Source organism: Girardinichthys multiradiatus, chromosome 3 (assembly GCF_021462225.1).
Source record: "Girardinichthys multiradiatus isolate DD_20200921_A chromosome 3, DD_fGirMul_XY1, whole genome shotgun sequence".
In the NCBI taxonomy this organism is placed as follows: Eukaryota; Metazoa; Chordata; class Actinopteri; order Cyprinodontiformes; family Goodeidae; genus Girardinichthys; species Girardinichthys multiradiatus.
In genome coordinates, this window is record NC_061796.1 from 3473223 (window position 1) to 3500283 (window position 27061).

At 43.0% G+C, this 27061-nt stretch overlaps 1 protein-coding gene across 2 annotated transcripts; it reads left to right on the plus strand.

Annotated features, from left to right (window-relative positions):
- Positions 1-26807, plus strand: setd2 (SET domain containing 2, histone lysine methyltransferase). Of its 2 annotated transcripts, none has more exons than XM_047361087.1 (22): positions 1-489; positions 2515-2636; positions 4784-4805; positions 4897-8813; positions 8928-9059; positions 10022-10150; positions 10408-10531; positions 10621-10698; positions 10790-10887; positions 11000-11132; positions 11286-11420; positions 11513-11641; positions 12824-13861; positions 13959-14007; positions 14082-14382; positions 16220-16946; positions 17285-17410; positions 20214-20350; positions 20440-20551; positions 24135-24209; positions 24293-24394; positions 25144-26807. In XM_047361087.1, the coding sequence occupies exons 2-22, from the start codon at positions 2608-2610 to the stop codon at positions 25303-25305; spliced, it is 7755 nt and encodes a 2584-aa protein (XP_047217043.1). In that variant the 5' UTR covers positions 1-489; positions 2515-2607; the 3' UTR covers positions 25306-26807. The 2 variants fall into 2 exon arrangements, with proteins under 2 accessions (XP_047217043.1, XP_047217044.1); XM_047361088.1 differs by lacking the exon at positions 1-489 and adding an exon at positions 3704-3792.
- Positions 26808-27061: the final 254 nt, after the last annotated feature.

Sequence of the window (27061 nt, forward strand, 5' to 3'; positions counted from 1 at the left end):
TACCTGCTATTTTACAATCTGTCAAAGGGACATTTGTTCTCAGAAAAGACAGAAAGATGTTTTGTACTTCGGGCTCTGTTTGCCTCCAGGATTCGCGCCGGTCTAATCATGTGACGTTAAAGGCAGCAGCAAGAGTCTGCGGTCATCTTTAGTTTTCTTAATAAAAGCGACATAAACGCCTTTAAAATCACCAAAACCAATCTGTTTGAATAGACGAATACCCAAAATAAATGCCCGTACCTATTTGTTTTCCCTTCACCTTAGACAGCTGTGTAACAATCTGAGCACATGCTAGCTCGATTGAACCAACATTCTCCCCTGCTGAAGCTGGGGCGCAGCAGCAGCGTAGGAGCCACTGATCCGACGATCATTTCCGACAACCCCGTATGGATTTAACAGTGCATGCGTTGCCGCTTGATGTTTCACAAGTGGATGATCACAAATTATGTTGAGGATGGGGGAACATTGTGACCGTACAAACGTCTTGAAGTGAGTAGTCCATGAGCCATGTTTAATTAAGGGTTTGGTTAAATTTGATCGAACTGAGTACACAACAAAACATCAGTGGCTAGCATGTGAGCTAAGCCGGGTGAACACTGAAATATAAAGGTCGATTCTACTTTTACTTTTAAAGTGTCCATTTTCTACTTTATATTGTGAAGGTAGTTAGCTGCAATGGCGGAGAAAGCTACGTTTGCGGTGTCATTATATAACAATTTAATGTCAAATATGGACGAAAACAATGGCAAATAGTCATGTTAGCATACAGACTGCTAGTGCTAATTGCAGTGCCAGAGCAAACCAGCGTCGCTAGCGTTAGCTCCCGATGCGAGGATATGTCGTCGAGCTGAGCTTTTGGCGAATGTTTATAGAAACAGCGCAACTGAGTGTGTGAAATCCCACACATATCTTGTTAACAATTACAAAATTATCGACAGGAAAAGTTCAACACCTGGCAGAATAATATATGGGGCACAACATGAGCTAACAAATTCTTCAAACATGGCTACCGAGAGTCTGGTACGCTAGCTTACTTAAGCTAACCAAGCTTGTTTAGATTTATTTATTAAACTGCGTTCACAGGTAAATAGCTAGCTGAATAACGTGTTTATGTTATAACTATTGTATATAACATTTTGAAAGGCTATTAACTTGCTTCTGCCATAATTGAACATTTAGCAACACATCTTGCTCGTTTTCAGATCGGAAACATCGCTCCTTTTAAAGGCCATGTTTTGGCTGCATCCACTCCCCCAGTCAGGTCACACTATCGTTAGATTTCAAGTTGTGCTTAATTGTTGTGTTGGATATGAATGTAAAATGAATTTTATTCTTCTAACGTCGCTTGTTTGTTTTTGAGAGTTGTAGGGTAATAAAATTTATGTTTATCCATCTCTTTTATCAATACTCTTTTAAGGCTGTCTGTTTCATCATATGAAAATAGAGTTTACATGCACATAAGTATTTTAAACAGCATCATTTTCAAATAAGGTGTATTTTTAACAAGTGGTTAAAAAGTTATCAAAAATGTTCACATTATAGATAAGAGACATTCTGTCTCAGAATTGCAGCTCATTTGATGTCTCCAAAAGTGCAAGGTATGATGTGTGGGACAAAGACATCACTACTTCTTATTAAGACTACAATATTGATGCATCAGGATTGAGCCAACATATCACTGAATTACGGGCTTGTTTTTAAAGGGATTCCTGATTCGGAATATTAATAGAAATGTTCTAGTGGAGGAACCTTCTGGCTTTTCCTGTTTGTTGAGGTCTTACTTGTTAGGATGTATGCTGGAAAAAGTTTTAAATACGTCCTTTAGCAGTTGTTTATAAAGCCATCAGGAAGTCTTTTGGTAAAACAGTGCTGGATCACATGAATCCCTATGAAGTGCTTACCTGTCTAGTAAAAGCTTCAGTGTAGAGAGAGTAACAACCTGATCTTCTTCACTTTATTTGAATCATATTGAGAGGATGGAGAAAGAAGACAGTGCACCCATCTGAGCAGTATTTCACTCTGGTAAAATCAACGGACCCATTGGATAGAAATCTTTTGGCAATTAAGAGAAGAGCAGCTTGGATTTTTAGTTGAATATTGTTCTGAAGTTTACCAATGTCATATGCCATTTTGTGGTTATTACCAAAACTAGAATGCATGAATTGATGAAATTCCTTTTTCAGTTTTGTTTATCCATTCAGTAGATTAAAGTTTGCCAAGTAAATACACACAAATCCATACTTCTTAGAGACAGATTAAATAGTTTTGCTGCAAGTTAACATTAAATGTTGAGTTAGAGCATTGTATTTAATAATATAGTAATAGTATTACAATATTTGTGTAATTATTGTGTATGCAGTTTAAGGTGTTTTGGACAATGCAAAGCATTATTAATCTCCCTTTTTTTGGTGTAATTTGATCAGATGTTTCAAGTTTTGTTTTAGAGAAAATGGCTTCAGGCTGTAATGTGTAAAGAAGCTGATTTCATCGCAGACTTATGTTTCTTCTTGTCAGATGTGGTGTCCCTTTGGAGGCCTCAGTTCTCTGATTTGGATTATTCCTAGCCAGCAGCTTCTTCAGGCCTACTAACCATAGGTGTGTTTCTCCATGGACACTCTGCTGAAGTCAGAGCTCAGGTATTACACATCAAAATATGTTATATCAAAGTATGTTTTTCTTATAGCCTCTGCACGTTTCCCCTTTGCACTCTGTACTGTTAAATGTTTTCACCCCAAAGTCTTTGTAAATGCAAGATTTTGCTCTCTTTTCTGGGCTTTTCCATTGTACAGGGTCTCACTCTGTTGCACAAGTCTGATGTTTTGCATTGTAGATGGTATTCTGTCTCTAGTAATACTTTGGTTGAGCTCCCAGATCAACTGAGGTGATAACAATCATTGACAAGAAAACATTGCAGCTTCCTGATTGGCCAATGAAATTCCTCACCATGTAGGTGGGACAAGAAAGGAGTTTGCAAGTCATGGATAAAACCCTTAGGCCAAAGAGTTTGTTTCATGCAAAGCACATAGTGTGGATTTTCCATTCCGACTAAGCCGAAGTTAATAACTAAGTGTCAGCAAACAGTTTTAGTTGTTCTTGTTTATTTGCTTGAAACAGTGCTATGCATAGTATATAGTTGTACCTGCAGAAGATTGAATCTGTTGTTAATGTGACTAAAGGCTCCTTGTTATAACTTTTCATATCCATCGGTTATAACAGGTTGTACTTGCAGAAACATTCAATTTTAAAGGTCAGAGCGGGGAAAAAAAGGAAAAATGGTAACCCAAGGGAATAAATGACCCAAATATTGCTTAGCGTTTACAAGTCTAGGCTACGAAAAGCACACGCGTGTTAATAGAACAAAAATCATGTATTATCGTCTGTTTGGCAAGTCCTAGCAATTCACAGTAAGCAGTGGGATATTTACTGATTGGTTAATGATAATAATTTTTAAATAAAAATACCATTCTCCAAAAATTACAAACACAGTTTTAAGTTGCAAATCCAAACTGCGATCTGGACTCATTAGCAAAGAAACAGTTTAAGATTTATATTCTTATAGCCCCTTTGGTAGCAAGGGATTAATAGTAGTGGGACAATTACTTTAAACTATGCTTAACCTGGGAGCTACTCACATGTTTCATTATTAGGTCTTTGTTCTTCATTAATAAATGCTAAAGTGTATTATTATATACTGTCTGCTCAGATTAATCCAAATTCAGCGAAATTGAAGACAGTTCTTCACTGCAGATGAACAATGGCCTAACTGGCAAAGCAGTCTTGGAGTTTATCAAGGTAAAGAACTGAGATGTTCTGCATTGGCTTTCTCAATAATCAGATTTGATCAAGCTGAAATTAACCTGCTAAAGACAAAAATCACGTGCAGAAAGATTCACTAACACTTAGTTGAATGGAGTTAATACTGGTAAAAATTTACAAATCGCATTTCAGTGTTCTTTTGCAATATGGAATTTATGCTGTTTCCAGCTCTGGAAAAGTAGGGATTAATATCTGTATTTCCAGACTTATTTCCTATATCATTTTTAAATCCATCCATCCATAAATAAATCCATCCCATCCATCCCATCCATCCATCCATCCATCCATCCATCCATCCATCCATCCATCCATCCATCCATCCATCCATCCATCCATCTAATCCATGGATGTCTAAGGGCAGGTGTCCTGCATGGTTTAGATGTCTCTGCTCCAACACAGCTGATTGAAATCCCTTATATAGCATGTTATCACATTCTCTAGGAACATGCTAACTACCCATTCATTCGATTCAGATGTGCTAAAACAGAAACATCTAAAACATGCAGGACGCTGGCCCTTGGGACTGACTTTGGACACCACTGGTCTAATCTGTTTGTCCGTCTGTCTATCCATCCATCTTTGCTTTTTTGATGTTTAAAATTGATCACTGCAGACATTTTTATTCTTTAAAAATTGACTTAAAAAACAGAGAAGAAAGAAAAAATAGTGTGGAAAAATGTGTAGGACATTGTGGAGAACTTAAGCCTTTAAGTGCTCCGTTTTCTCTTTTGGGCTGACATTCTTACTCCAATGTTAAAGGCAAGTTTCACACATTAAAATCTTTAAGTGTTTAATTTGTGCTTTAAAGTAATTTGCAGTTTATAAGACTTGCTCAGGTACATACTGACATCCAATGGGTAATAAACCAGTATAACCACTGGGGACTGTGTTAAATTTTTGTGTATAGAGCATTCTGTAAACTTATCTTTGCTTTTTCTCTTGTTTCTTCATGTTCTCAATAAAACAGACAGGAAGGGAGTACCGCTTCTGTAAGTTAGCCTGATAAAACTTTTTACTGTTTTGAAAATTTCAGTGACTTGATTATATTGTTTATGTTGTTGTGGGTTCATTTAACTATAGGTGAAGGTGGAGGGTCTGTCCACGTCTGCTCTGATTAAAAGCTTGTCTACCAGAGTCATGCTGTCCAACCATCTTTTACCAAAAGGGACCAAGATGAGGGTCAACCTGGAAGATCAGGGTCGCCAGAAAGTGTCCTTCAGCTTCTCGCAGACAAAAAAGCCGCTGCAGAGTTCATTCTTCATATCTGCAAGTCCTGATACGACTGTGGCTGAACCTCACAATGCCTCATCACAGTCCATCTTGGACAAAGTGGGAAAGAACACAGAAAACCAAACGGAGCAGAAGCAAACTGTCTTGGTGCCGGCTTCTACACCAGAGACACGTTCTCAAACATCAGTGTCCTCCTCAACTAGACTAAAAAAAAATTTAGGAAAGATGCATTTTAAGAAGCAAATTCTCAGTGTTTCTGTTACTGAAGAGAAACCAAAGCCTGATTCATCTGAAGAGCTGCTCACCTCTGAATCTGAGGTTCTTCAGATCTCCAGTAGTGACACTGAACTTCCAGCTCCCCCGTCTGAGAACATTATTATTGACAGCCCCTCTAAAAATGCAACCACTGAAGCCTCTGAGACAAAAGAAGATCCCAACCTCAAGAAGCCAGCTTCTTCCTCCGGAAAAGATGGTGATAGTTCCAGCTGTACTGATCAGGATTTCAACGTGTACAAAAGGAAAACCAGGTCACAGTCAGACAGTGCTACTCCTTGCTCTGAACCAGACGGAGACGTAACCAACGTGTCTTCCATCCACAAATCAAATGATTCAAAAAGCAAAACAAACTCTGACAGCAGGAGCAAAGAGGCAAAAAGGTCTTCCTCTAATTCACATGCTGGGGAAAAAGAGAAAAATTCCTCCAAGCGCACAGAGACTCAAGAAACGTCTTCTAGTTACAACAAATCTGATCGCGATTCTAGAATCACTTCCTCTCGCTCATCTCGTTCGGACAAAGATCGCAGGAGGTCCAGGTCAAGGTCGCGTTCTAGATCGAGAGGTTCCCGGACAAGTTCGTCTCTCTCCAGATCTGAGAGGTCCAGGTGTGACAGAGTATCTCGCTCGGAAAGATTGTACTATCATGAATCTGATCGGCGATCCCACAGGAGTTCTCCACGCAGGGAGAAAAGGCGTTCTCGCTCTCGGACGGAAAGAACTCGGTACAGTTCTGACTCTGAAGACGACCACAGGAAAACAAGGACCAGGACAGGTGGCTCCAGCAGGTCGTCTAACTACTCGCATAAAGTATCGCAATCATCTTCCTACTCGAGATCCGAAAAATCGTCGAAATCTTTGGCCTCTCCACACAGTTCAGAGATTGATAAAAGGACACAGTCATCAAAGTCTGAAAGGACTTCAAAGCGTTCCTCAGACTCTGACTCTCAACATAGGTGCTCGCCTGATTTGGATTCTAGTAACCGCAAATCTAGCAGTCATCACAAATCTGAAACCAGTACAAAGTTCTCTTCTTCCAGTACATATAGCAAGTCCCAATTACGTGACAAGCACAGAAAAAACAGCTCTTGTGATTCTGAGGGAGAATATAAGGCAAAAAGCCAGCCCTATGACAAAAATTCAAGTTCCCTGGAGAAAAGTAAAGACTTTCAAGAGAAAACCAGTAGATCAGATTCAAAACAAGTAACTCCCTCTAGATCCTCGGTGAAGTCCCCAAGACATCACAGACAGTCTGATGACATGTTTCACAGTCCTGCCAAAGCACCATCATGTGCAACCACAACAGAATTTAGTCCTCTGACGGAAAGGGAAAAATCCGATTCAGAGCCAGGTGAGGATGCACGGGAAGGTGTTAAGGAGATGGTCTTATCTACCGAAGAAAGTTTGCCAGAATCTTTAGGCAAGACAGAGCAAGAAACAAAAGCAGTACTTGAATTAGAAATGCAAAATGCCTCAGCTACAACCCCGATTGAAGACCTAATGCCTGTAGGCATCACTCTGGAAAACGTATGCAATGTGAAGGCTAGTGAGCCAGATGTGAACTTAAATGCAACTGTTGTAAATTCAGGTAAAAGTGAAGATAGTTCACTCTGTGAAAAAGATGAAAGAGTGCTAAAACCCTCTCTTGATGCTACAGAAACAAACATCACACATGAAATCCAGCTAAACACTAATACAGAGATTGTTGAATCAAATGAAGTTCTGGCAGCTGAGAAGCAATCTGACCCACACAAATCGGATTTGTCCTGTCTAGAAGCTGAAAGTCAGCTTTTGGTAGGACAGCAAAGTAAAGATGGCACCAAAAAGAGTGCCTGCACTACCAGAAAGTCTCGGTGGGACATTGTTGGGCAAGACCTGTGTGAAAGCGGTAATTCAAACAGGGCCATTTGTGCAGATAGTAATCTTAGTCCCAAAAAAGTAATATCCTTCAAAAAAATTGAGTTTTCTAAAGACTGTGCCCAACAGGACTTGGACAGTAAAGGTAATATTCAGTCCAGAGATGCTAAACATTCCAGCTTAGAGCTGGATGCCTCTTTAGTGACCTTCAAGTGTGAAGACCAAAGTAAGCCTTCACAAGCAAGCACCAGCATTGACCGCTGTGACTTAAATCGTGCTACTTCTCAAAAACCAAACACAGATGACCCTCCACCCGTTAACAATCAAATATCCCAGGTCCACTCAGCTGCATTAGGACACATCCAGAGCAGTGATGCCTGTGACAGTAAATCGAAGGAGAGCACTCACAGTAGCAAATCAGATACAAGAACACTCATCAATCAGGATGTGTTGGCGACTCCCAGTGATGCCAGTGATAGCGACAACTCTGCGTATGACTCGGATTGCGACAAGGCTATAAAACAGTTTCACTCTGTAGTAGTAGTACCCAAGCATTCCTCCCTGACAAAAGACGTTGAGGATGGGCACGCCTCTTTGTGTACTCCTTTACATTTATCAGAACTGCACAACGCCCAGATGGGAACAGCAAACCAAGCTACCGCACAACAAACACAGCCCACGACAACTAGTTTAGTCGAGTTTCCTCATATCAGTGTGCTTTGTCAGTCCCAGAGCAACATGATTGATAGCACCAGTCACTCAGAAGGTTCCAGCACCGTCAGTGGTCAGCTCTTTGTAGCTGATCACAACGGTCCCCAAGGAGGTGCCACAGATTCAACCCCTTTGCTCGATAATTCCAGACAATGTGAGCAAAGTCTGAAGCAACATGAGATAAGCAGTCAAGGCGAGCAGGTGCACTTGCAGTACCAGCCTAATACCTTCTCTGACAATTTGAACAAGATGAGTTTCAGTCTGGCCTGGGATTTTTCTCAACCAGAACAGCCAACTAGTACATGCCAGCAGCCCGATAGCAGCCATGGGGCACAGTTAAACACTAAAGCAACAGCAGATGATTCCAAGGAGCCAGAGCAGAGACTAAGTATTCACTCCGGTACACACCAGTCACCAAACATGCAAACTATCAAAAGACTCTACCTCCATACACATGAACATTATCAGGAACCTTCAGGTGAAATCCACCCAGACTCGCTCACTAATGACCATGACGACTACAGTGTAGAAAAGTCATCGGGTCACAGTAAAGCACTAAACACTCCAGGGTCAGCGAGCTCAGTGCAAGGTCATGAAATCAGCAGCAACAGCAGGGGCTCTGCTGTGTTCGACCCACCTAGAGAGGACAATCTGAGGCCCCACAGAGGCAGAGGACCACCCAAGAAAAGGCGTCCGGAAATCGAGTCGGATTCGGACAATGAGGCAGAAGCTGGACCGTCGGGAAAGAGGGAGCGTCAAGGAGATGTTGCCGTCTCTAAGGAAGCTCCCGTAAAAGCTGAGGCGGACAGACCATCGCTCACTCTACGCAACTTTCAAGATGCAAGCAGATGGAAAGACTTGGCCAAGACTAAAAAGATGCCCCCTTACTTTGACTTAATTGAGGAGAACATGTACCTAACTGAGAGGTAAGCTGTTATTCAGCAAGCTTTAATATTATCAGAGCTACACTTTATTATAAGATATTCTGATTCTTTAGGGCTTAATTGATGGGATTAACTGTTATTTAACATTTCTCGCAGAAAGAAAAGCAAGTCTCATCGAGATATCAAGAGGATGCAATGCGAGTGCCCAGTGCTGTCACGAGAGGACCGTGCAAAAGGGGTGATGGCATGTGGGGAAGACTGTTTAAACCGGCTGCTGATGATTGAGTGGTAGGTTAATAACAAAACTGTTGTGCAACTTAGAAAAACATTGCTTTAAAAGTTACAATTTTGTAAACCTTGAAATCCTTGGTAAGAAAAAGATTGCTGAGAAAATTGAAAAAGTTGTCTCATTTTTAATGTCCTGGCAAAATCCTCACAAAAAGCTTTAAACCACTTCGAAACTCCCTACTTTGCTTCCAAGGAGTCAAAATGTTTGTAATTCATTTAAATTAGCTTGAGAAACATTTCTTTAGGGTTTCCAGAGGCCTTTTTAAATATTTGTCCTTGAATTCTCTTATTAGTTTTAGTCCAGCCGTTGCACCTGCATATTTTAAGTTATTTTCATTTTTGTCATTGTTGAAGCTACTCAGTGTTGCAGGTGCCAACATGTTTTTATTTTTTTCATCTTTTCGATTTAGAAATGAAAGCAAAAATGTATTGATTGCCCAGCCTTTAGTGAAGGAGGAAATATCTGGCAGATCCTGTGTGGGGTCTTCTGGTGGATTTTTTTTTCTTAAAATGTATTTCAGATGGTATAAAGTTACTGTGGATATCCTTGAGAACTAATAGTTTGCTTGTTTTGTACCTTTCTCTTTGGTTCAACTTGTTTTGTGCGCTGTCCACTGTGTCGATACCATGTTGGTCAGTGGCCCTTTGGAAAATCATTTTTATGTTTTTGCATAGTACAGCTGCTGAGGACAAAATGGTTAGAGACATATTTTAACTTTAGTCCAAATAAAGACTGCCTAAAACCTTAACAAACAGTGTGTAAGACTGTAAGAAAGTCTGGCTCTTTGCTAAGACAGGAAAAAGATAACTAGTGACTGAAGACCTTTGATCTCCATTGTAATTAAATCTGTGTTTTTACTAAGTCGCTTTGGATAGAAGTGTCTGCCTAATCTCTAAACATAAAAATAAAGTATATAATGTGATTGTTGTCTCATTACTTTTGTTTTTTACTTTCTTCGTAGCTCCTCGCGGTGTTTGAATGGAGCCTATTGCTCTAACCGTCGCTTTCAGATGAAGCAGCATGCAGACTTTGAGGTCATCCTCACAGAAGACAAAGGCTGGGGCCTGCGTGCAGCTAGAGACTTGGTTCCGTAAGAGATATTTTTATGTATTTCTAAATTATAACTGTTTTCTGTGTTGGAAATTCATTATTCTGTACAATGGTTTTTGTTTTTCTTTTTTTTAGCTTAACATTATCTCAAAAAACAATTTCCTACGTTTTATTTTGCATCATAGTAAACAAATTAAGTTCTCCTGTAGTCAGAATTTAGAGTGATGCTTTGTTGTTAGTTGTTAGGGTCGTGGTTGAGGCCAAAACTATAATGTTCTGGTTTATGTGTCATCTCAGAAACACGTTTGTCCTGGAGTACTGTGGCGAGGTGTTGGACCACAAAGAGTTCAAAACAAGAGTGAAAGAATATGCTCGCAGCAAGAACATCCACTACTATTTCATGGCACTAAAGAATAATGAGGTGAGTTAGGATATAATATATTGTAAATGGGGACCAGTTCCTAAATGAACAAATGGTGACATGCTTGCTGCTGTGTTGCATCTCTGCAGATCATTGATGCAACATTGAAGGGTAATTGCTCACGGTTCATGAACCACAGCTGTGAGCCAAACTGTGAGACCCAAAAGGTATAGAAGCAAAATAAAAACAAGTCTTAAGCAATTTCTTTCTACAAGTTTTGTTATCTGAAAGTATTCATTTTGAAAAATCTTATTCCAGTGGACTGTTAATGGCCAGCTTCGAGTCGGGTTCTTCACCACTAAGGCTGTCACTACAGGAACCGAACTAACATTTGATTATCAGTTTCAGAGATATGGGTAATATTTTCCTCCTGTTGTCTCTTATTGTATTGATATGTGGCAAATGCTGATTCATTATTCTAAGCATAATAATTAAGGTACTTTGTCTTTGCTTGATCTTCCTCTGCAGGAAAGAAGCACAGAAATGCTTCTGTGGGGCACCCAGCTGCAGAGGCTTCCTCGGTGGGGAGAACAGAGTTAGTGTTCGAGCAGCTGGGGGGAAGATGAAGAAAGACCGCAGCCGAAAGAGTGCTCTCACCACGGTCAGTTTTCGCAGCCCCCTAATTATCATTCCGGCATCTCTGTAAACCTTTCGGAGTCATGTAAAAGTGTCATTTATCCAGCAACAGTATGTGTGTTCAGTCGAAGAGCAATATTTCAGTTCAAGTTTAGTGGAACCACGTGTTCTTTCACAGGTGGATGAGGAGCTGGAGGCCTTGCTGGAGAATGGAGAAGGCCTGTATGATGAGAAACAGGTGGTGTCTCTGTGCAGATTAATGGTCCGAGTGGAAACCATGGAGCAGAAACTCCTCTGCCTCAAGCTCATACAGGTGTGACCCACGTCAGTGATGCCTTATTCGGGCTGTTTGTGTCTGTCCCTGAAATCCTTCCAGTATGTTTCGTGTGTTTTGTCGCTGCACAGGACACCCAGAATCCATCGTGCCTGAAGCAGTTCTTGGATCATCACGGGTTGTCCTTGTTGTGGATCTTTATGGTGGAGCTCTCTGAAGCTAAAGGCAACAGTGCTAATAACACCAAACTGCAGGTAGAGGTAAGATGAAGGTTTCATAACCTTGCAGAAAATTTCATACACAAAAACATAATTTAAATATTTTGTCACATTACAACAATAGACTTAAACATATTTTATTGTGAAGTAGATCCTACTTTTCAAGTGGAAGGAAAAGAATAAATGATTTTTAAAAATGTTTAAAAAAATATTCTGACATTTGTATTCAGCCCCGTTTACTCTGATGCACCTGAATAAAATCCACTAAAACCCATTACCCTCAGTCTCCACCTGTGTGTAATGAATCTCAGTGTAAATCCAGCTCTTCTGTGATGGCCTCAGCGGTTTGTTAGAGAACATCAGTAAACAAACAGCATCATGAAGAGAAAGGAACACAGCAGACAGGGAGAAAGTTGGCGAGAGATTTAAAATCAGGGTTAGATTATAAAACATAATCCTAACCTTTGATCATCTCACAAAGTATTGTTCACTCCATTATCTGAACATGGGAAGAGTATGGGGCAATTGCAAACCTACCAAGATATGGTCACCCAACCGAACAGACAGGTGGTGCAAAGAGAAGATTAATCAGTACAACAGCCAAGAAGCTCATGGCAACTGGTGAAGTTGAACTCTTTGGTCTACATGAAAAGTCCTAAGATTAAGCTGCAGTATAATTTACTCATTTTTACAAAGAAAAGGAAGATTAGTAACCACTCTGTTGGAAGGTAATGGGGATCCTAATAAACAAACAAATAAACTAACACTGCACATTTCCTCAAATACACCACCCCATGGAGTTAAATGGCACTGGCAGCGTGGTGCTGTGAGGATGCGTTTCATCAACAGAGAGAGGGAAGCTGCACAGAGTTGATTGGAAGATGTGTAGACTGGAAAACAGCGCAATCCTGCAGGAAAACCCTTCGCAAAAGACTTGGAGCTGGGGCACAGGTTTACCTTCAACAACTAAACATACAACCACAGCTACAGTGGAATGGTTTAGATTCTAGTTAAAGTCCAGATCTTAATCCAATTGAGAATCAAACACTACTTTTGATTATTCTGCCACAAAAAATGCCAATAGAAGACGTTAAAGTATTATATTGTGACAGAATGTGAAATATGTCGAGGTATAAATACTTTTGCAAGACACCGTAAATAGAATCGAATCCTGAAGCCTGTGCGGTATCTAATCAGCCTGCCTAAAATCTGTTCTACTTATAGATCATGAAGACCTTGGCTGTGCTCCCCATCTCGACAAAGAACATGCTTGAAGAGAGCAAAGTCCTGACCCTCATCCAGCGGTGGGCCCAGATAAAAACCCTCCCTCAGCAGGCTGAGATGGATGGATACTCCAGTGAGAACACCTCCCGGGCCCAAACTCCTCTCAATACTCCCGACGGCTCCTCCTCAAAACTGGTTCCAGAACTGGACGGCGACACTTCCAAACCTGCTGTTTACAGACGCCTTAAAATCATCAGTGAAAACAGTCTGGACAGCGCTCTTTCTGACGCTAGCAAAGCATCCGACGGGAAGGAGGATGAAGAGGAGGAGGAGGAAGCTGAAAACGTAAACCCAGATCCTCCCGATGGAGCAAGCTTGAAGGATGAACACTTGAGCGAAGCTGCAGATCCAACAAAGGAGTCCGTGGAGGAGTTGGGGAAAGAAGTGTCAAAACAGGACAAGCTAGAAACGAGTTCAGGCAGTCTACAACAACCTCAAGATGTGGACATGAACAATGAAGCAGAGTTTGATTTGAAAATTGAGGAGACAAAAGAGGGTCAGACAGATGAAATCCAGACTTCAAAAGTTCCATGTGAAGCACAGGTGAGTGAAGAAAAGTCAGACAGCCAAAACATGCCAGAAATGCCTGAATCAGAAGGAAATCTATCCTCAATTAAAGCGGACGAGTCAGAGAGTCAGCCCAACCAAACAGTTTCTGTAGATGTCCCAACTGAGCAGCCATCAGAGGCAAAGGAGATGGACAAAGAAACGCAGGAGGTTGAGAAACCTCCAAGCACTGAGCCCCACCCTGATGAATCTGCCACAGAAGCTCCACCAAACTCTGAGACCCCAGAGGCACCTGTCCCCTCAGAGGTGACGACAATGCAGGTGGAACCGTCAGTGATAGGAACTCCCTCTCAGGATGAAGAGGATGGAGTGTCAGATGTGGAGAGCGAGAGGAGTCAGGAGCCCCAGCTCAGTGTTCTGGACATAAGTGGCATGGCTGCCAGGCTTCTGGAAAGTTGGAAGGATCTGAAGGTTAGTTGAGCCTGAATCTCTTTCATAGTCAAACAGGTCAACATTGTGCTTCGTAAATGTTATTGTCCTGAGATATCAAAGTTAATTGTCTGTTCAGGAGGTGTACAGGATACCAAAGAAGAGTCAGGTGGAAAAGGAAGCAAGAGGTAAGAGCAGTCCCAATAAGTGTTTTGTATTTTTGGCACCAAAACGTTTGAGTTTGATTGAAATTTCCTGGCAGATCGCAGCCGTGATCGCGACTTGGCTTTGACCCCGCGCACCACCTCTGGCAGCCGGGAACGTGAACGAGAGCGAGAGAAGGAAAGGGAGCGTGACAGGGAGCGAGATTACGACAGAGACAGGGATCGAGATCGAGATCGAGATCGGGATCGGGATCGAGATCGGGACAGGGACCGAGAGCGGAGCCGAGACCGAGATCGACCCTCAGACAAAACCCCTCGCAGCTCTGAGCGACGGAGAAGACGCTCACAGTCTCCCCCTCCCTTACTCTATGAGAGGAGCAGCCGGCGTAATGAAGAGCGGTAAGTATTCTTCATTTGTGACAGTGTAGATAATCTACAGGTGCATTACAATAAATCTGAATATCAGTGAAATGTTCAGTTATTTAAATTTAATAAAAAAGTTAAATTCATATTTAGGTTTATTACACACAGGGATATATTTCAAGTGTTTATTTCTGTTCATTTTCATGATCATGGTTTACATCTACTGAAAACCCCAAGCTTAGTTTCTCAGAATATGCGAATATCACATAAAACCAATAATAAATGATTTTTTAAAACAGAAATGTCCGCCTCTTTTGAAGTACATCCATGTACTGTACAGTTTAATATGCAGTCAATACTTGGTTGGGGCTCCTTTTACAAGAATAACTACATCATTGCAGCGTGGCATGGTACTGATCAGCCTACGTCTCTGCTGAGGTGTTGAGGAAGCCCAGGTTACTTTAATAGCGGCCTTTAGCTCATCTGAAAGCTGGTCTGGTGTCTCATCTTCCTCTTAGCAAAATTTTACATGTTTTAGGTCAAGCCAGTCTCCTGGTCAATTAAACACAGGGACACTACTGTCATTAAGCCAGGTATTGGTACTTTTGATAGCGTGGGCAGATGCCAACTCCTTCTGGAAAATAAAATCAGCATCGCCATATAAATTGTCAGCAGAGAATCAGCTTTATCTGCTGTGTGCTGTAATCTCCCGTATGCTTGTGCACCTTTTTCTATCACACTTTTTCAGCTTAACTTTCCATTAATATGCTTGCATGGCTTGCCCTGCTTGTGCAGGGTGTCAGTGCCAGTGTGCTGAGCAGCAGCAGCAGTAGTCTTCTGCTACAATGGTTAAAGATCCTTGTTGTATTGGGCTTATGTATCGCATTTTTCATCAGTCATAAAAAATGCGTCATGAAGAGGGGGAAAAAAAATATATATATATATGTCGCATTTATTTAGACATTTATTTCACCAAATCAAAGTATGAGAACAGACATTTAATCTGGAAAGGCAAGTTATTCAACTACATAATGGCACACAGAACAGGAGGCTGAATAAGTGTCTGGTATGATAACGTAACGGACCTCGTCCATGTTGATAGTATGGACGAGGTCGCCAGCAGCGACACGTGTTCAGTTACTTGTCTTTCATACGTTGCATGAAGCGGTAACCCCAAGATAACCTGCCTGCAAAGTAATATATTCATCTCCTTGGCAACTATCAGGGCGTGGAGATGTAGCTTCACAGTTGACAAGCTTCTCCTGCCAGCAGGTTGTCCAAGCACCCTTCTGTGGACTTGCTCCCCGAGCTACGGCCATTTTAATTTCAGCCCCCGATTAGCTTTCTTTGTTTTCTTCAGTGCAGCAAGAGTAACCTCTGCTTTTCACCAGTCTTTCACAAGTGTCTCACTCACTCCAAACTTTGTTCCTGCTGCTTACTACCTACAGTTTTTAATCTGCAGAAGAGGATTTTCTTTTGGGGGTCATTTTGTTTGTATTCAGCGTTTCTTAGTTGTCTTTAAGTTAGTGTTTCAGTTGTTTTTTCGGCGGTACAGGAACAGCATAAAGTTGCCACAAGCCTGACTTCTCCCACCTGTAGACGGTACTGTTTTCTCTTTGCTTCATGTCAGTCGGTATGAATTACCATTTAAAAACATGTTAAATTATATATATTTTGATATATAAGTTGCACCTGGCTGTTTGTCGCAGAACCACCCAAACTATAAAAAAAGTGCGATTAATACTCTGGGAAATAAGGTAATATTCTAATTCTGAGAAACATAATTTAAGGTTTTCAGAGGCTTTAAGTCATAGTCATCAAAATGGCAAGAAATAAATGCTTGAAATAAATGTCATTCTGTGTATTTCTTAAGGTTTGACTCCTCGAGCAGCAAGACACAAAGAGGAGTTGGCGGAAAGGAGCGCAACAAACTATCTACAGAGGAGCGCAGAAAACTCTTTGAACAGGAAGTTGCTCAGCAGGAAGCTCAGAAGCAACAACAGCTTCAACAACAACAGCAGCAGCAGCTCCAAACTATGACTTATGATCCTCTGGTCTATGGCTCCAGCCCCGGCTTCATCACCTATCCCCCAGGATACCCTATGCAGACTTTTGTGGATCCCACCAACCCCAATGCTGGCAAAGTCCTCCTTCCCACCCCTGCAGTTGAGCCTGGCCTCACCTATGAACAGACTCCTCCTCAGCGCCTTGCCTCAGACCTCAGCCTACCCTCGCCATCCTCCACCTCCCAGGCACCTCCAATTTCTAATGTCTCCCAGCACATCACCACCACCAACCTTACCACAGTTAACCCCCAGCAGTACACGCAGCCAACTGTTGCAACCCAGGAGGCAGGAGTAGCTGTGCTCTCTGTCCCGGCCCCAACGGCCCCTCAGGTACAAGGTCAGCAGAGCTACACCACTCTCTGGGATCCCACCACCCAGCAGGCGGTGACGGTGCAGACGCAGCCAGCACAGCAGTACGCCACAGCTCCAGGACAGGCTCAGACACAGACGGCCATTTACTACCAAGGCCAGCCATGCCAGGCTATCTACAGCATCCCCACTGCCTACCCTCAGGCCAACCCTCCCGTTATACAGGTATGACTCCAAATGCTAAGCTTGTTTTATTGAGGAATTCACTTCTGATTTGCCTAACTAAAAATATTTAATAGAGTCCTTTCTTATCCCAAAACCTATAGATCTAAATTACTGTTAGAGGATTTTATTTTCTAGAACTGGAACCTAAAAATGTTCAGCTAACCTTATTAATTATTAGTTTTTGTAATCCATTGGTTGACTGAGGTGGTAATATATTGCTGTACATTTTAAATGCAGTTTTTAGCTGTAGGTGAATGCACTAGCCTAGTCCAACACATACAGTAACGCCTGATTTTATACATGTTGGATTTTTCAGTCATCCTACTATGTGTTTCCAGGCTTACAGTGAACCCACAGCCAGCTACCTGCACGGCCAGCCGGTGTATCCTGGTCATCAGCAGGGAGTGGTGGTGCAGCAAGGGGGCACGGTCACCACCATTGTCACATCCCAAACTGTCCAGCAGGTAAACATGACTTTTCTACTTAGTTTTACCTTTCTAAAGCACTTAGAGTTGAGGCAAATCTGCTCCTAACACATGACGATGATTTTTTTTAAAACAATTAGTCGGTTCACAGTTTTACCTAGGAAGCTGATTTTCAAGGGAGGTGAGGGTTTTATTTAGTTGTGCTTATGCACTTGAGTAGCAGGCGAACCAATAAAGACTCAAGTGAGGGGGGGGGGGGGGGGGGTTGGGGGCTAGAGGCAGACCCTCTTCCCCACCTGTTATTCCTTTAAAATGCACTCTACCACAACATGCATCAACACCACATTTGAGCAGAGTGAGGTAAGCATGGGGTCTTTCTTCACCCCTGTTCGCTGTTTGCCGTCTGGGGTTGGATGCCGGGAGGAGCAGTGAGCCATCTGGTCAGGGGTCTGGGCTGGGCTTGGGAGGTGGGGTTTGGGGGTCAATTGGTGCCTGGGCTGGCATTTCGGCTCTCTCAGGATCGTTTGGATGTTTTTGGATCCCGCTCCATGGCTTCAGTACCCAGTCTGTCGGGGGGGTCTTAGTCGTGTAGTGTGCGGCAGTGATTAGCATGTGGCTTTGCTTTGGTGGAGGGGTTGGCCTGGGGTGCCTCCAGGGTTGAGGTTTGGGGTTGGCACGGTGCCCGGTCTTTGGCATGCTGTGGTGTGTGAATGTGTCTTCATCGACTTTTCAGGGGTGGAGCTCATCTGTGGGGGTTTGCCCCTGTGGGGAGGGGATTTATGGCGTTTCGGTTCGGGAGCATATGTTCGATATCTGTCCTGGTTTGGGGTGGCCCTCTGGGGAGATTCATGTCGGGGTTTCTGGAGGGTAGGGGGCTCATGGGGTTGAGATCAGAATTCATTGGGAGGTTGGGACTGTTTCATCCTGCAATGGCTCTGGTTGGCGGGCTCATTTGGACCAGATAGACCCCTCTTTTGTATATGGCACCCTTTCAGGATGGGCATGAGGGTCGTTGGGGGCTGGGTCAGGGCCTAGGCTGGAGTCACTTGGGTTCGGGCGGTGCCGGCAGTAGTCTGGACTGGTGCCTGGGCGGTCTGCCTGTCTCCACCCCGGAAGGAAGGAGACCATCTCCTGGATCCGGAGGCTGGTTGGTTTGGGGGATATCGATACCTGGACCTGGGAGTATAGAGTATGTATGGGGACTGTGAGTGAGTGTACAACGTCCATTGTTGTGTGTCTTTACGTTGGGTGCGTGGGCGTGAGTATTTTTATGTGTACGCATGAGGGTGGGAATGTGTGATTGTGACTGTGTGCTTGTTTTTGTGTCAGGTTGGGTCTTGGGTTGCTCCCTCTTCTGAATCAGTTTAGGCCCACCTTTAAATGTGGGTCCTATTTCCTCCTTGCCACACTCCCTGCTGGTGGCAGGTGTCTCTGCCCGCTGGTGTATTGGGGGTTCCGGTGTCCGGTAACATTGCTGTTGTGATATATGTTTCTGCAGATGTAGAAGATCTCTTCCAGTGTGTTATTTTGTATTCTCTTCACTCTTCTTTCTCTCCTCTATTCTTTTCTCCTTCTCTCCCTTTTTCCTTTTTGCCCAACCTCTCTCGTTCTTGCTTCTTTTTTTTCCTTTTCGTTTCCGTCTCCGTGTCCATAACAATTGAAATAATCCCAAAGCAGTTTATAATAAAGTTTCTTTTATAAATATCAAGTGGAGCATTATAGCGTTAGCCGTAAAGCTCCACTTATGAACGTTAATCTTTTGGGCTTCTTCTTGGCACTCAGACAACAATTCTGAGTGCTATTCTGTCGGACAGGACACGTAAAAAAAGAAAAGCCCAATTTGAATGAGAAAATGTGGCTCAGGATCTATTCCCTAAACATATGACTAATCCATATTCTGCTTGCACTATAAAATATGTACATTTTATAGGGCAAAACATATGTAGGCAATTACCTTAATTACAATAATACAAACCCTTGGGGACTTTAAACTGACCATTCAGTTTTATAAAAAACGTTGAACTTCCATAACCTTCACTCTAGTATGCTCTCATAAAATGCTACTAGGAGATAATTGTGACTCTTCTCTTTCTCTGAGGGTCATTTACAGAAAATTGATGAATGAATGGTGTCATTTTAACATTGCCTTATCAAGTTTAAAGTAGATCAAATTATTTTGTGCTTTGAATTCATCAGTTTCTGTTTTGAAGGTTCAGTATTTTGAAGTTCAATACTTAATATGACCACATGGGGGCAGTGTTTAACTAATCATTCCTTTTCGAACAGCTCATTCAAATATTGAGCTTTTTTTTCTTCTTTGAATAATTTAATTTAATTTTTATGTTTATCTTGCATGCCTTCAATGTGTTATTTAATCATGTTATGAAATGAGTTTGAAATTAAATATGTTGGAACATAATATTTTTAAGGCCTCATATGAGACTAGATTTGTGACTGAGGACTGGCTCGTGCCGTTTCTTTGTTTAAAAGGTTGTTATCCTGATTCTGCTTTTGTGGCCTCACCACTAGGAAAGAGCAAGACAATTAGCTGTGTGAGGAAAAAAGAATGAAAACGGTCAGCTTTGTAAAAACAACTAAGACCACCTCTAGGCAGTAATTTGCTTGTCAGTTGCATTGTAAATAAGGTTTTAAATCTTGTCAACATGTTCATTTGGTTACAAAACCAAAGATGTTGGCCAGACAGATTCATGTGTTCAGAGAAATCCCACTATGGCTCTGTCTTTTCAAAATAATTCAAAAAGGTCCATTTGTTGGCCTTTAAAGAGAAGTTGGATATATTTTTTTCCTGAGAAGTTTTGTTTTCTGTTCTGTCTCTCACCAGGAGATGATTGTACCCAACAATGTGATAGACCTGCCTCCTCCTTCTCCCCCTAAACCCAAAACCATCGTCCTACCTCCTAACTGGAAAGTGGCCCGAGACCCTGAAGGAAAGATCTACTACTACCATATTGTCACAAGGTGGGTACAGCCATTTGTGTGTGTTGTATTTTTTGTTACTGTAGAAAGTCCCATCACACATTGTGAGCCTGATGTTATTTTGCTCTCAGGCAGACGCAGTGGGATCCACCCACCTGGGAAGGCAGCGGCGACAACACGAGTGTGGACCATGAATCTGAGATGGACCTGGGAACACCAACCTACGATGAGAATCCTTCTAAGGTAGTTCTGTGCATTGATTGCCCTTCATGAACCTCTTGTCAATAAGTGAACTTGACTAATATCAGCTACAGAGTAAAAAACATAATCCGCCTTGGTTCTGTTGACAGTGCTTCTTCACTTTTCCGTTTGGTTCCCAGAAACATTCTGCTCAAGTGCAGCAGAACATGATTACAGTGTTTGTTCCCTGGGGTAATTGAAGATGCAGCACCAGTGATTACTTTCAGCTGTTTCTCGAGGAAGAGAGAGAAACCCTGCTGCGCCACATCATTCCCAGTTGACTGTTATAAACTAGCTGATGAGTTCCCCTCACAAAATTGCTTCATCAGAACCTACAGGGAGACAGAAATTCCAAGTGTGCCCACTCACTCCACCCCCTGCCTTCCCTTAGCCTGAAGGCCGCTAAGGGAAAAAGGAGGGGGCGGCTCAGCTTATCTCCTCTTCCGCTGCACCGTTTGTTTTCCCTCTGTGTTTTCATCCCTTCTCCGGTAATAGTGGAAACCATCTGGAAAGTCTAGCTCTCGTTTATTTGCGGCCTCTTGCTTTATAGTTTTGATGAAGCATGTTGCCTGTGTGTCCTTTCGTGTAATTTGAAATGGCACAATAGGAGTTTGAGGAAAACGGTAGAGCTAGACTTGATGTGATGTTTTCTCCCAAACAATCATAGGAGGACATAAACAGCTTGACATCATACAGAGTTCCTGTGTACGTTCAGGACTTAAAGGTTTCAGAGCCCGGGCTCCTACACAGTCTGGAAATTAACTCGAGTGTTTTCCAGATCTGGATTTTATTCTTTCTCCCCTTCTGACGTCCTTCTATCCATCCATCCATTTTTTTATTTGTCCATCCATCCCTCTCATAATCCATCTATCTGTTAAACCATTGTGTATTATTATTCAATGCGCCATTGAAATAAAATGTATTATTATTATTATCCATCCGTTCATCCATTCATCTGTTAAACGATCTGTCCATCCATCCATCTGTCAGTCTATCCATTAGTTTGTGTTTGCCCATCTATCTCCAGTGTTTTTTACTGACTCTGTAAATAAAGCCCCTATAAAAAGATTGCATGTACCTTCTTAATTAACTTTTGTGTAGAGAGAGAGAGAGAGAAAAATTAATTACTTAAAAATCACACAATGTGATTATCTGGATTTTCATTTTACATTCCCTCACTCACAGTTGAAGAGCGGGAAAACCTGCAAAATCGGCTGTGTGTGTGTGTGTGTGTGTTTCCGTGGCGGATGCTGGTCTTTCAAGGAGGGGAAGCTCAATTTCAAGATCGCTGATTTGCTCATTTTGCTGTCAATCAAAAAGGGATTCAGCCTCAGACAGATCAGCCAATCATCATGCAGAAGCTGAGCATCTGGGCCAGCCGTGGCCAGCCATAGACCCCCAGAGATGCTGAGCGTCCGATGGGCGGGACAAAGCCCAGCATTTATCCAATGACTTGTCTCGTTTCGATGCAGCCGAGGCTGCCCCATAGACCCCCAGAGACGCTGAGCCTCCAATGGGCGGGACAAGCCCAGCATTTATCCAATGACTCGTTTCGCTGCAGCAGAGGCTGCCCCATAGACCCCCAGAGACGCTGAGCTTCCGATGGGCGGGACAAAGCCCAGCATTTATCCAATGACTCGTTTCGCTGCAGCAGAGGCTGCCCCATAGACCCCCAGAGATGCTGAGCGTCCGATGGGCGGGACAAAGCCCAGCATTTATCCAATGACTTGTCTCGTTTCGCTGCAGCAGAGGCTGCCCCATAGACCCCCAGAGACGCTGAGCCTCCAATGGGCGGGACAAGCCCAGCATTTATCCAATGACTCGTTTCGCTGCAGCAGAGGCTGCCCCATAGACCCCCAGAGACGCTGAGCTTCCGATGGGCGGGACAAAGCCCAGCATTTATCCAATGACTCGTTTCGCTGCAGCAGAGGCTGCCCCATAGACCCCCAGAGACGCTGAGCTTCCGATGGGCGGGACAAAGCCCAGCATTTATCCAATGACTCGTCTCGTTTCGCTGCAGCCGAGGCTGCCCCATAGACCCCCAGAGATGCTGAGCGTCCGATGGGCGGGACAAAGCCCAGCATTTATCCAATGACTTGTCTCGTTTCGATGCAGCCGAGGCTGCCCCATAGACCCCCAGAGACGCTAAGCCTCCAATGGGCGGGACAAGCCCAGCATTTATCCAATGACTCGTTTCGCTGCAGCAGAGGCTGCCCCATAGACCCCCAGAGACGCTGAGCTTCCGATGGGCGGGACAAAGCCCAGCATTTATCCAATGACTCGTTTCGCTGCAGCAGAGGCTGCCCCATAGACCCCCAGAGACGCTGAGCTTCCGATGGGCGGGACAAAGCCCAGCATTTATCCAATGACTCGTCTCGTTTCGCTGCAGCCGAGGCTGCCCCATAGACCCCCAGAGATGCTGAGCGTCCGATGGGCGGGACAAGCCCAGCATTTATCCAATGACTCGTTTCGCTGCAGCAGAGGCTGCCCCATAGACCCCCAGAGATGCTGAGCGTCCGATGGGCGGGACAAAGCCCAGCATTTATCCAATGACTCGTTTCGCTGCAGCAGAGGCTGCCCCATAGACCCCCAGAGACGCTGAGCTTCCGATGGGCGGGACAAAGCCCAGCATTTATCCAATGACTCGTCTCGTTTCGCTGCAGCCGAGGCTGCCCCATAGACCCCCAGAGATGCTGAGCGTCCGATGGGCGGGACAAAGCCCAGCATTTATCCAATGACTTGTCTCGTTTCGCTGCAGCCGAGGCTGCCCCATAGACCCCCAGAGACGCTGAGCCTCCGATGGGCGGGACAAGCCCAGCATTTATCCAATGACTCGTTTCGCTGCAGCTGAGGCTGCCCCATAGACCCCCAGAGACGCTGAGCTTCCGATGGGCGGGACAAGCCCAGCATTTATCCAATGACTCGTTTCGCTGCAGCTGAGGCTGCCCCATAGACCCCCAGAGACGCTGAGCTTCCGATGGGCGGGACAAGCCCAGCATTTATCCAATGACTCGTTTCGCTGCAGCAGAGGCTGCCCCATAGACCCCCAGAGACGCTGAGCTTCCGATGGGCGGGACAAGCCCAGCATTTTTACTTCGCTATTGAACTCACTGTTTAAAGCACTGTGAAGCTGCGGGAATGAGTGAGAGGAAAGCCGCGTCATTACCAGTGATAAGAAGCTGATTCTGAACAAAAGTTGAGTGCCTCAAAAATTGACCCTAATACATTTTGGAATTCAATGTGAAAAATGAGTAGGAATCCTGAAATTCCCCCTGTAGGATCCACAGTGTTTCAGTCCAGTTTGGTACTTTTTTAATCTCTGGGTTTTCTACAGGGTCACTGCAACAATCTTACCCTTTGTTGTTGAAAGCTAGAGCCACAGATGCAGCATCCTGAAAGGATATCCCTGAATTGAAGTCGCTGTTGAACAGGTCCTTTTTATCGGGTCTCTGACCTTGCTTTTGTACAGCTGCTTGATTTGGTTTATGCAAGATGGAAAATATCTTCTGAATGACGCAGTTGTGCAGCGAAACATGGCAAACTTCTGTTTTATTATTTTACCAACCTCTGATTTTTACTGTCACAGTTCTCCACAAAGACGGCCGAAGCAGACACTTCTAGTGAATTGGCTAAAAAAAGTAAAGAGACATTTCGCAAAGAGGTGAGTCCAGATCTTCATTTCCATCTTTACCTGTGTTAGAGGTTCCATTAGGCCTTCTTATATTCCCTTTGTCTGCTAACTAGATGTCCCAGTTCATTGTGCAATGCCTGAATCCTTACCGGAAGCCGGACTGCAAATCTGGACGCATCAGCAACACGGAGGATTTTAAACACCTGGCTAGAAAGGTGAGCTAAAGCAAACCAATGTTTTCCAAGGCTCCTACGCAGTCTGGAATAGTATAGGGTCAGATGTTTTACAGGTCTGCAAAAATACAGTAAAAAATCCAGATCTTTGTACTTAATTGATTGTCTAAAAGTTCTATCATTTGTTTTATTTATACTTTTACAAATTGTCCTAAATGACTTGAGATCTCTTTGATCCTGGAAAAGTAAGGAATTTGGACATGAATTATGTACAGGAACCCTGCTTGTATATGCTGTTAGTGATTCAATATATTCCTGAGATGGTTTCAGCTTTTCATTAGCCTCTGTTTAGTCACAGCATGATGAAAGTTCAGCTTTTAGTAAAGCTGACCTCCCTTGATGTCGGATCCTTGTCCGTTTTACGGCTTCAGACGGAACATATTCTCTACGTAAAACATGTTACTATCTTGTAGCTTTGAACCCTCCTTAAAATGACTTTTATCAGTCAGCATGTCCTCAGACAGTTGTATGGCTCCTTGTGGTCGCATGGATCGACCACTCACACATACCAGCGCTCGTGGTTGCAATACATGAATAAGTTTGGCCTCGCTCATTTAAAGAAGGAATTTTGCCTTCTTAAAATGTTAAGGAGCAAACCATCTACGAGGAGATTAACGATCCGACCACTTAACCAAGCTGCATTATAATTATGTATCATAATTGTGTAATTTGCTGCAGCATTCCGGTTTCAGAAACAATCCTAACTGTTCCTTCCCTGCTTTGTGTCACAGCTAACTCACGGAGTCATGAATAAGGAGTTGAAAGCCTGCAACAACCCTGAGGACCTCGAGTGCAATGAGAATGTGAAGCACAAGACTAAGGAGTACATCAAAAAGTACATGCAGAGGTTCGGCTCCGTGTACAGGCCCAAGGAGGACACGGAGGTGTACTGACCGGATCGAGCCACAGATGTTCCGGTTGCCACTGCGCTCACACTGGAGAAGCACAGTTTTGCCTTCCCGTTCACTCCTTCATGTACGTTCTGGACAGTGAAGTAGTTTTTTTTCATTTTGTATTTATGTCAAAGAATTTGCACTGCTGCCCAGGAACCTCTCCAGGCTTTGTGAAACGCACAGAAGGCCTAATGATTCAAGACTTTCAGGTGGCTCGCGTGATGACACAGAGGGGTGCTACGAAGACAAATATGTTCACTGACTGCCTCACTTTTAGCTTTTTTTTTTGGCTCTTAAATGTTCCTGAGATAATCACCTCTTTTTCAGTTTTTAAACTCTTACAGCCCTTAATGAGGATTATTTAATTAAAAAAAGAGTCAGTGGAACTTTGTATGGTTTGAAAATGGATAGTCCTGACCCCCTCTCTTCTCAACCCAGTTCCACTGACTAAATATCTGGTGCTGCTTTTAACTGGGCTGCTGAGGTTCAAGCTCTCACTGTCTAAACCATGAAAATCCCCTCTTACTTCACCATAAAAGCCTGCAGCCTCCTTTGTTTTAAGAATGCATGTATAAGCCAAGGTCCGAGTGGTATCCTGATGGAAATTCCTAGCAATGTGCCCTCACTGGGATGAACTTGTACTTACAGTCCACTGAGGGATCAGCCAAGGACAAGCAGGTTGGAGAAGGGGTTGGGGATCAGTATTTACTTGATTTTTTTATTAATTTAAAACCATAGCAGGGTTGAAAGTCATTGATTGGTGTGCTATTTAAACCGAGGGACAGTTTTTAATCCCCATCTTTATTCAACCCCTTTCCCACAACCTGCTTTGCTCCGTCTTCTCACAGGAATACTAAAAAATGAAGTTTGTAGCATTGCAGTTTTAACAGTTGCTAAAACGTTGTGTGCTTTGGGTATTTTTACTAGCTAGTTCTTATATTTAAGACCCTTGGTGTGGTCTACTTTGCTCCATGGACTCATTAATTTTCCATATTTTTACTGTTGACGGTAAAGGTTTGTTCTCTAGCATTAGATCACGACTTTCTCACAGCCCATTAAATTGCATTAAACAAAGTTCCAACATATGTAAATTGCTTTATATGTGAATATATTGAATAATAGTTTTGGGAATGTTTAAATGAGCAAACATTTGTAAAAGGACTATCATTTCTTGAATAAAGTGTAAATAATACATAAAACAAAATTACCAAAGCTGTTTGTAGGACTGAAGGGCCCACGAGCACAGGGAGCCCACCCATCCTCGCCAGCTGAGTCCTCCTGATGCAGTTCCCACTTCAGCCTGTCTAACTCAGTTTTCGTTATTTTTTCACTGGACAGGGAGGTAAACATGTTTTTTTTTCTGTTATTGTTGGTGGTGTTTTTTATTATTATTTTTCTATGTAAAAAGTACCACCCTTCTCTACTGTAAGTATTGTGTAAGCACATTGTCATACCGAGTGTACAAACATTTTAAAAGATAATAAACTTTTTTTTTTGTAAAACAAGGTCTATTTTTTTGGTGTCGTACCACTTCTACTTCCTTGCAATAGGTCAAATTTGTTTTTACAATTAAAAATCTGAAAGTGTGGCATGCTTGTATATTCAACCCTACAAGTAGAACGAGCTTTTGTTGTAGTTACAGTTTGCACATGTAGAGATTAAAACTGTTCGGTCAGATTGGGTGGTGAGCGTCTGTAAGCATCAGTTCTTTGCCATTTTCCACATAAACATGGCTTGATCTGACTCCACTGTAACT

What these genes read in the sequence shown, in the direction of transcription:
- setd2 (XM_047361087.1), top strand. Translation starts at nt 2,608, where the DNA reads ATGGACACTCTGCTGAAGTCAGAGCTCAG. An exon ending in CCAACCCTCCCGTTATACAG is followed by an intron (nt 16,947 to 17,284) that starts GTATGACTCCAA and finishes ATGTGTTTCCAG; the next exon opens with GCTTACAGTGAACCCACAGC. An exon ending in TACTACCATATTGTCACAAG is followed by an intron (nt 20,351 to 20,439) that starts GTGGGTACAGCC and finishes TTTTGCTCTCAG; the next exon opens with GCAGACGCAGTGGGATCCAC.